Source organism: Morone saxatilis, unplaced genomic scaffold, assembly GCF_004916995.1.
Source record: "Morone saxatilis isolate NCDOM2014 unplaced genomic scaffold, NCSU_SB_2.0 Contig20, whole genome shotgun sequence".
Taxonomy (NCBI): Eukaryota; Metazoa; Chordata; class Actinopteri; family Moronidae; genus Morone; species Morone saxatilis.
In genome coordinates, this window is record NW_023339763.1 from 14,744,282 (window position 1) to 14,753,805 (window position 9,524).

Here is a 9,524-nt window from a genome sequence, read left to right on the forward strand (position 1 = left end):
CTCTTGTCATTTTTCTCTCCAGCCATCATCATCGGTCCATATGGTCAGCCTCTCACCGTTTACCCCTGCATGCTTTGTGGTAAAAAGTTCAAGTCACGAGGTTTCCTGAAGCGCCACACCAAGAATCATCACCAGGACGTTCTGACAAGGAAAAAGTACCAGTGTACAGACTGTGACTTCACCACCAACAAGAAAGCCAGTCTCCACAACCACATGGAGGTGCACGCTCTGAGCAGCAAGGCCCCTTTCGAGTGTGAAATGTGTGGCAAGGAGTTCCACCAGCAGGCGGCGCTGTTCTCTCACAGACTGCAGCACCACCACCGAGAGCCCAAGAACCAGCCACCTCCGCCGCCCACCAAGATGCATAAATGCAAGTTCTGTGACTATGAAACTGCTGAGCAAGGACTGCTCAATCGGCACTTGTTGGCCGTTCACAGCAAAAGCTTCCCCCACATCTGTGTGGAATGTGGAAAAGGCTTCCGACATCCTTCAGAGTTGAAGAAACACATGCGCACGCACACGGGCGAGAAGCCTTACTCCTGCCTGTACTGCGACTACAAGTCGGCCGATTCGTCTAACCTCAAGACGCACATCAAGACTAAGCATAGCAAAGAGATGCCATACAAATGTGAGCGCTGTTTCCAGACCTTTGCGGAGGAGGAGGAGTTAATGCAGCACGGACTAACACACGAGGAGAATAAGACCCACCATTGTGCCCACTGTGATCACAAAAGTTCCAACTCCAGTGACCTGAAACGCCATATAATATCTGTTCACACCAAGGACTACCCACACAAATGTGCCATCTGTGGTAAAGGCTTCCACCGGCCGTCTGAACTGAAGAAGCACTCGTTATCCCACCGCACCACCAAGAAACTCCACCAGTGCCGGCACTGCAACTTTAAAATTGCAGACCCTTTTGTTCTCAGTCGTCATATCTTGTCTGTCCACACAAAGGAGCAACAGGCCTCTCCTGAAAAGAGTGAGGCTAAGAGGACAGAGACGCACACTCCTGTTGCCACACCTAAAAAGTCTGCACCTAGCGGGTCCAGCAGCTCTGGCCCGCCTGGCAGAGTCAGTGCAGCCAGCTTAGCCAGCAGTGTGACTGTAGTTATTGGCGATGGGAAAAAAGAAAGGAGAATTTACCAGTGCCAGTACTGTGACTACAGCACCGGGGACGCTTCGGGGTTCAAGCGACACGTGATTTCCATTCACACAAAAGACTACCCGCACCGCTGCGAGATCTGTTCAAAAGGCTTTCGACGACCCTCGGAGAAGAACCAGCATATCATGCGCCACCACAAGGACGTGGTGCAGGCAGAGTGACTCTGACCGAGCCAAATACTGTGCCACAACAAAGAACAATGTTGAAGCAACCATCACACCCCAATCACTGCACCCTCAGCACGGCACCATTCACATTGAAATGATGTGGTGTGTGTGCGTGTGCTGCACTTAGTCTGTTCTGTTGTTTTGCTCTTTTTTGATCCTCAGCCTAATGTTTGTTCAGAAATGTATACACGTGTACATAACGTTAATGCTCCGTCAGAGTTAGCAACAGAACCTCTCCGTAGACTTGCACTTTTAACTGCATGTCCCTTGCTGGTGACAGTGTGCATGGCAGATTGTGCAGATGTCTTTGTAGATATACATTTTTAATTTTGAAGGCAGCAATCAGTTGTCAGTCACGATGGTCCTAATTATTTGTCTCAAAACTCAAAAAAACTGTCAAAAAGTCTCATTTGCAAAACGTTTGCGTCATTTTGTTAAAATGTACTAAACACAGCAGTATGGATTAACAACCTGTTCCCAGTAGCACTTGCCATCTTGGTAAAGATCATGATGAATGCAGAAATCAAGTCGTACGTGTGTATGCGTGTTTGTATGTGAGCGAGAGAGAAAGCGAGAAAGACAGACACATCTGTTGTGCTTCCTGGTGCTCTGACCCCACCACTCTGTAACATAGTGCTTTTTGTTGTGTTAACAAAAACACAAGGCTGGCTGTGTACAGCACCCATAGAAAAGAAACAATCATTCTTAGCTTTGTACACAGGGGTCTCGATCATGGAATGAACACAAAATACACAGTGAAATAGTGGATTTGTCATGGTAGTGAATAAAAGTTCACATATGCACCTATATCACCATGCGATCATTACCCCATCGCTTGATTATACACCTGTCCCAATATTTCAGTTTTAAGTCAGTAAGTGTGCTGTAAGTTGCTCAGAACTAGTGCCCAAAGCAGTAGAGATGAAACCCGACTGACAGTATTTTTAATATAGTAATGCTACCTGGGGAGTGAAATCCCATCAATTTGAAAGAGAAGAAAAAAGGCGATTTTTGTGACGAGGAAAATGTACGTTGTCAAACATGATTACTGATGTTGAGCGGTTTGACACATGGTTTCTTTTTCTATGAACTAACTTGTGTTTCATATTAATTGACAGAATATTTGTTAAATCATAGAAAAAGTGTCATTTAAAAGTATCTGTGTGATACTGATATTAGGCTGGGTTTAAAAAAAAGTTCAAATCAGTGTCCTAATATAACTGTCTGGTCTGAACCGGAGTCCTACAGTATATATCTGGTGCTGCTGTTCTGAAACTATGGACTGAACTCTTTGTTTTCGCCCACACACAGATGTACTTTTACCAGTAGAAAGGGAAATGTATATCTTTTTAGATGCAACTTCAGAAGACAGGTGCTGGTGGTGTACTTGTACTATGGCTTTTTACATTTTTGTTATCACCCGTGATTATTTCTGTTTTTATATTTATTTCATTTACAAGTTGTTGTATAGTTAAGTGTAACTAGACTTCTATGGGACGTAAATTATTGTTTTGTATACAAATCTGTACAAAGCGTGTAGATGTAAACACTTGATAAAAAGGAAATCTGAACTGTGTTGTTATGGATGTACTTCAGCGTATTTGTTAAAAAAGGTAATAAAAGCAAAGTATTTTAGCCGTTTGTCTTTTATTTGCTCACGTTGTTAAAGTCGACCTCTCCTGGAAAATGTGTTTTGCTACTTTATTTGAGCTGTTTTGTCCTGTGGAGTTCTCTTGTAAGCAGAAGTTACTCAGCGAGTCCTTAAGGGTCGGACAAATGTGTTAAATCCATTTACTTCCTCATAAAACATTTGCAAAGCTGATAATTGAAAGCTGTTTACATCCATTTTACTTACTTGCAGTCTCTGCTGTTGTTGGTGTACGGCTGCCTTTCTTTGTGCATTTCCACTGTCAGTAGATCAGTGAATAGCGTGAAACAATTGGCAGGAATGTGTACCGCGTCGCTCGTGCACAGGTACAAGAAGAACAAAACAGGGACTCATAAAAAAACAACAACTCTGTAGTGCTACTAGAGGTCTGGAACACAACAGGGAACCTTGAAGACGAGCATGTACAAGCAGGATTTTGTTTTCGCAACTTTGGAAGCCAATCGTGGTCCTGTTACGCAACTTACAGCAGTGTGATGTGGAAACTTGAAGCCTCTAGTGCACGCACTAAGAATGGACTTCCTAGTGAACGAGGAGATATCTTGTGTCCAGCAGTTAAACATTTGAAAAGAACAATGATTCCGGGTTTTTCAAGAGAAGGAACAGAAAGTTTCTAAGACCTTTAAACCAGGTAATTGAACCTTTGCGGAAAAATCAAATCCGACACATTATTATTGAAAGCAGAGCATTTTTTATGTCTCAAAACATGTCTGAAGGGAATCTGTAAAGTACTACTGCAAGTAGATAAAAGCAAGTATTGTATATTGAAACCCGGCTTTACATCATGTTTAGTGGCATTTGAAGCTAATCCTAATACATCATCTGAAACAGAGTAAATAAACAGAAAAAACTAATCATTGTCTCGTTGTCTTGATAAATGTAGAATATAGAAGTTCTTCAGACAGCATCATTGATGTATAAGATGGCCAGAAAACTAGGCAGCCGGGCACTCCGCTGAAGAAGGGAAAATAAAAAGGCAATTAGTGCATAAAGTGCATCACTCAGGTTTTTTTTAGATTTTTTACTTAAAACCTCTCCATTGATATTTGAAAAAGTACCATTTTTGGGAAGGAAAACAATATTTTCAGCCAGAATGCCAGTTTCCAAGGAGAACTGCCTGAACTTCTCCTGCAGTTCAGCGCTGAGGTCCATGCCACGACCTGTCAAACCACATAAGATTCATCTGCTACAGCCCTCGTGACTCCACTGAACACATTTAGATTCACACAACAGACTGCAGTGTCATTGCTAATGATGACTCTACCATATAGTTTGTTGACAGCGGTAACGACGCCCGCCTTGGACTTAATGGTGTGAATCAGGGCGTACTCGTCATACTTAACGTCGACCATGCGCATGTCGTTCTCATTCCCCCAGCCTGGCAGAGAGGGAGACGAAGAGATCATGTGACCAAAGAAACGCATTCCTTTATGTGCATGTATGTGTGTGTGTGTGTGTGTGTATGCACTCACGCTCACTTGTGTATGTGAACTTTCCAGGCACACTGGTCTTCTTGGCCAGGTTGTTCATTCTCCAGCAAGAGCCATCGGTGCTGTAAGGAAAGCATTGAAACATGATAAATAGTGTGACCACTTTAAAAATCTCCTGTCTCCCTGTACGTCCTCTCACTCTTACTTGAGACTGGCGTATGAAAGTTCCAGGTCCCCATCTGCGGTTGGGGTGAAGGTGGCCGTGCCCACCTTCATGCTGGCCTTACGGTTGATAAACCACTGGGCATTAGTGGCAAATCCGACCAGGTACCACTTCCCTGCCATCTGTGGACATGCACAAGGCAAACATAGCAGAATAAAACACCACATTAATAGTATAACACTCACTCTAGCCTACATTTAATGTGTTTTAAAGGATAATCAGCAATCACTATTGAAGACCTTAGCTGTGCTCAGAGCATATGATTTGTTGTCAGTCAGACTTAAAATAGTGGGAAAAGTTAACTCAATCTTCATATTCCTGTACAATGTGTACGATTTTTACATACAATTGTCTGTAAAAGAGTGTGATAATAGGTTTAGAAAAGCTGATTCCGCACACATTTTTTTCATGAATATCACCGTTCTCTAATTTAATTAATTCAAGTACAAAATAGGCAGGAAGTATATAAGTTTACAACGTCAGTCAAAGTCAAATACTTCTTGTATTTTGTTATTTTAGCTAATCGTATGCGTACTATCACATGTGGGATCCCATCACACATCCTAAAACATAAAACATAATGCCAAATGCTCAGGCTGCAGCTGTTATGAGGAGGAATTAAACAAAATGCATACAAGCACCATCAATCAACACTGTGGCCAAAATAAACATTTATGATAGTTCATCCAGTACCCAGTTGTGTGTCTTACCGCCTGTAAATTGATGTCTGCCTGGGGTGCGACTTCAGAAGAAGCCATAAAGGAGCAGAGCATGGCTCCCAGCACTGTCAGCAGTAAAGTCATAGCTACTGATCAGTCGCAGAAACAACGATGGAGAAGAGCGTGGATGAAGATCTGGAGGTCTGTTGTTGAAGTTCTGCCTGACAACCCTTTATATAGTCGAGAGTGAGGTTACCTTTTCCCTCCCAGCCAGCACACACACGCACAAACCCTGGAGCTGGGATGGGTTTAAACACGTCAGTCAAACGTACAGTTTCACAGCGACAAGGTAAGCTTTTAGCCCTGCCAGGGCAGAATTCAATCAACCATGTGAGAGGTGAATGCATGGCAGTAAACAGCAGGCAGGAGAAACAACATCATCTGAATAACAAATGGACAGAGATTATAATCCTGTCTGTCACACAGAGCTGGAAAACGCTGTATTTCATAATAAAGTTTCATGTTGGAGCCTCCCATTCGTAAGTGTAAGCTATAAAAACACAGTAACCGAGAGTGGTAAACAAACCAGTGGCTGCCCTCCAGTGCTTTCTGTGGCAGAGACCACAGAATCAAATGCATCCGTCAGCAGTTGCGATAGTACAACACAGAGACAACACAAATGCCCTTGCAGATTGGATTCCTAATGCATGCATCACCATGTAGTGAATTGAAATGCTTTCCTGGAAAACTGTAGTGTCTCTTTTATTGGTTTAAAGTATGTGAATGCTTGAGGGGCTTTTCCCCTTTATTAGATAGCACAGCTAAAGATAGACAGGAAAGGGGGTAGAGAGAGAGGATGACACACAGCAAGGGGCCACAGGTCGGATGCGAACCCATGGCCGCTGCAGCAAGGACTGCATACCTTGCCAGTTTGGTACATTGGACCGCAAGCTCTACCAGATGAGTTTTCCAGGCACCCCAAAGTTTGTGAATGCTTCTTAAAATTACACAAGATACTAGATAGATAAACATCTCTATATTTTTTTCCTTACGCAGCTCGTAGCTCACTCACAGTAAATTAGATAAATTCAGCAATCTCACAATCTCACCTCAAGCAGCTCATCTGGAGTTTATGATCATATATCGCAAGATCTTCATCAAGTATAGTATAAATTAAGTATACCTCAAATATACTTCATCTGCTGATAAAGATTATGTGATATGAAGGAAAGCACCAGAGCAGCTACTGTTGGTTGTGACCATTTCTATACACCGGATATTGGCTCCATTCACTCCTTTCCCTTCTGCCCAGAAAGAGCTGGCTTTATATAAATAGGTAGGGAAGTTAGAGTCAGCTCTAGCCTTTATTTATCAGGTTTTAAAAACATCTAATCATTCATACCTCTGCTGCCCCTGCCTGGCTCCTTTCCCTGCTAGCTGTCCTGGACCAGAACCAGCGCTGATGAATTGTAGCATAAACAACAGCAGACTGGCTATGGATGATGTTATCCATGAGCCACAGACCAATACACTATTTCTACCACACTGTGAAATAAACCACCATGCCTGAAGTATACTGGGAACATACTCATACTAGGGTGTGAATACCACTATAGATACATTATATATTAACTAGTAGGTAAATACATATCTTAACATATATCATTTGTTTCAAGGAATATGTGGCCAATAGGTGCAGAGGTTATGTGTAGCATGTAGTTACATTACCACCAGTACTGCACAATTCAACAGGTATAAATATAGCTCTCTACCAGTGGTGGAAAGTAGCTAAACATTTACGCAAGTATTGTACTTTAACAAATAAATCAGGATTAAACTATAGTTACAATTAGCCCCATCTTTAAACAACTTTGAAGCAATGTGTGCATCAGTGCATTAAGAATCGAATAATATATTCAGTGAAAAAGTAAAATAAATATTACTCTGAAATGGGGCCATTCTCCATAATGAGTATTTTTACATTTGGTACTTTAAGTACATATTTTGATGCTAATGCTTTCATATATTTTGAATTTCCACACTGAAAGTTAAGTAAAAGATCAGAGTACTTCTTCTGTAGAAAGTACAGTTGAAAACATTTCCATTACAATTAGTTGTGTCTGTTAATCTGATTTTATTGACACTTCTAAATAAGTTGATCACAAAGTTGAGCTCTCGACAGGCAGATACATGCTACAGTTCAAAGATTCCTCCAACCTGCATACCTTGCCAGTTTAAACAGGCATGCCTTTTGCCATGAGAAAACAAATATTTAAGGTAATGTGCCAGAAAAGTGTTTTATATTCTCACACTTTAAAAAGCCTTAAGCTGCATAGTGCACATTTACTGATAATTACTCTGCTTGGGTTGCATCTGGCTGGCTAACGTTATCACTATTAAAATGCGATGGTGACTTAATTTCCCACCATTTTGTAGACACACCATAGTTCTTTTCACTAAGCTCCATTAAACAGTTTCTCCATCTGCTTGTTCGTAATTACAATCTAAATGATATAATCATCATTACAGGAAAGGGGGAGGGAAAGAGGGGGTACGCAGCAAAGGGCCACAGGCCAGACTTGAACCCATGCACACTGCTGCAAGGACTCAGACTTTGTTCATGGGGTGCCAGCTCTACCAGGTGATAACAGATGCCAGAATGATATAATTTGAATGCATTAAGCATTAATCTTAAAATGTGTGACTTTAAAAATGTTTTGAAGAACTGAAACTTCCCATTTAGCTGCCTTGACTATTAATTGGGGCGGCAGTAGCTCAGTGTGTAGGGACTTGGCTTGACTGGTGGACTGGAGAGGTGCCAGTTTTACCTCCTGTGCACTGCCGAGGTGCAAGGCAACCTAATCCCGAAACCTCCTCATGGGGTGCTGGTAACGCCACCATCTCTCCCCTTTGCATGTCCACATGTGCATTTCAGCCTGTGTGTGTGTATAGAAAAGAAAGAGTCCCTAGGGGATCAATAAAGTATATCTTCTTCTTCTTCTTCTTCTTCTTCTTCTTCTTCTTCTTCTTCTTCTTCTTCTTAATGATAATAATATAATATATACAGGGAAGGTTAACTCAGCCACGGAAACACATTTATGACTTAATATATTGTTAACAGCGCATTGCCCAAAGCAGTTCCTCTGCTGAAATCATTCATGCTGTGTGCCCAAAGAAAAAAAAAAAAAAAAAAAAAAAAAGAAAAAGCTTTCCAATTGCCAGCACGGCATACCACGCATTACCACCACCCACCCACACCCGACATAAACACAGCATACCATACACAACCCACCCAAAAAATGAACCCACGAAGAAGACTGGAATCCAGAGAATCTAAGAATAATTATTTATATTTTTCTGATTGCCGTAGTGGATGATGTGTGTAGTACAAAAGTAGATTGGGTGTTAAAGATTAGTGTGTGTTTGATGTGTGACAAAATTTGTTCATTTTAACCTGGTATGTGCCTTAGATCCGCTCGGTGTTTCTGTGGTAATGTAAGTTAGGCTGTGGGTTGAGCCAAGAAAGCCGAAAGGAGCAGATTTATAGCCCAAAGTAGGTAAAAGATTCCCAAACTTAAAACTAAAAAAAAAAAAGTAATTTATTATGGTGTGGAAAATGATAACCTCAGAAAAAAATAACCTACTATATACATGCCAAACAATCTTCTAATAAAAAAATGTTATGAGGAAATATTTAGGCAGTCCAAAAGTATAAACACCCCAGTGGCCTACCACCCCACGGCCGCCGCGCCACCGCCGCAAGCCTTACACTGTCTTAACGAGAGCTCAACAGTCCAGGAGCGAGCGTCGTCACGGTTCTCGTCTCTCAGGCATCGTCGGACACGAGACCTGAGACTTTTGTGTTGACTTGAAATTTCTTTAAAAGTGTGTGTTGAGTGGTCGCAAAAAATGGGTTTGCGCGATGTGGAAAAACCGTTACAGGCGCCTAGGCAAACCCCTGTAAAACATTCTTGCAGAGGTGAAGTAGCAAGAGGATAGATGCACAGAGAAAGCTATTTACTCTCGCTTGAAAGTCAGCAGTTTTCATGGATATTGTTTTGAAGAAAAGTCCTTTTCCAGCCGCAAGACTCTCACTATTATCTATCATTCTGCACTAGTGAAGCACAAACGTCCAACTGTAGGAACAAGAACAACATGTTTTTGACTGGAGGGGGACTTAACCAACTGGGATATGATTAGCATTAACAGAATGT

The 9,524-nt window shown here is 41.8% G+C and overlaps 2 protein-coding genes across 4 annotated transcripts in view; one reads left to right on the plus strand and one right to left on the minus strand.

Annotated features, from left to right (window-relative positions):
- The window catches only part of LOC118331330 (zinc finger Y-chromosomal protein 1), a 9,204-nt gene extending 6,237 nt beyond the window's left edge, over positions 1–2,967 (plus strand). For both annotated transcript variants that reach the window (XM_035666173.1, XM_035666174.1), the window contains one exon: positions 23–2,967. In XM_035666173.1, coding sequence (XP_035522066.1) covers positions 23–1,326 — 1,304 coding nt within the window. In that variant the 3' untranslated portion in view covers positions 1,327–2,967. The remainder of the gene's footprint in view (positions 1–22) is intronic.
- A 705-nt stretch (positions 2,968–3,672) lies between these two features.
- LOC118331331 (lipocalin-like) lies at positions 3,673–5,537 on the minus strand. Of its 2 annotated transcripts, none has more exons than XM_035666177.1 (6): positions 5,362–5,537; positions 4,634–4,773; positions 4,477–4,550; positions 4,263–4,376; positions 4,057–4,158; positions 3,673–3,952 (listed from the first exon to the last, which is right to left on the minus strand). In XM_035666177.1, exons 1-6 carry the CDS (start codon positions 5,452–5,454, stop codon positions 3,933–3,935), a joined length of 543 nt encoding a protein of 180 aa, XP_035522070.1. In that variant the 5' UTR covers positions 5,455–5,537; the 3' UTR covers positions 3,673–3,932. The 2 variants fall into 2 exon arrangements, with proteins under 2 accessions (XP_035522070.1, XP_035522068.1); XM_035666175.1 differs by having other exon boundaries at positions 4,471–4,550; positions 5,362–5,533.
- Between the last annotated feature and the right edge of the window lie 3,987 nt (positions 5,538–9,524).

What these genes read in the sequence shown, in the direction of transcription:
- LOC118331331 (XM_035666175.1), bottom strand. Translation starts at nt 5,454, where the DNA reads ATGACTTTACTGCTGACAGTGCTGGGAGCCATGCTCTGCTCCTTTATG. An exon ending in CGCTGTCAACAAACTATATG is followed by an intron (nt 4,159 to 4,262) that starts GTAGAGTCATCA and finishes GTGGTTTGACAG; the next exon opens with GTCGTGGCATGGACCTCAGC. An exon ending in TGTTTTCCTTCCCAAAAATG is followed by an intron (nt 3,953 to 4,056) that starts GTACTTTTTCAA and finishes TCCCTTCTTCAG; the next exon opens with CGGAGTGCCCGGCTGCCTAG.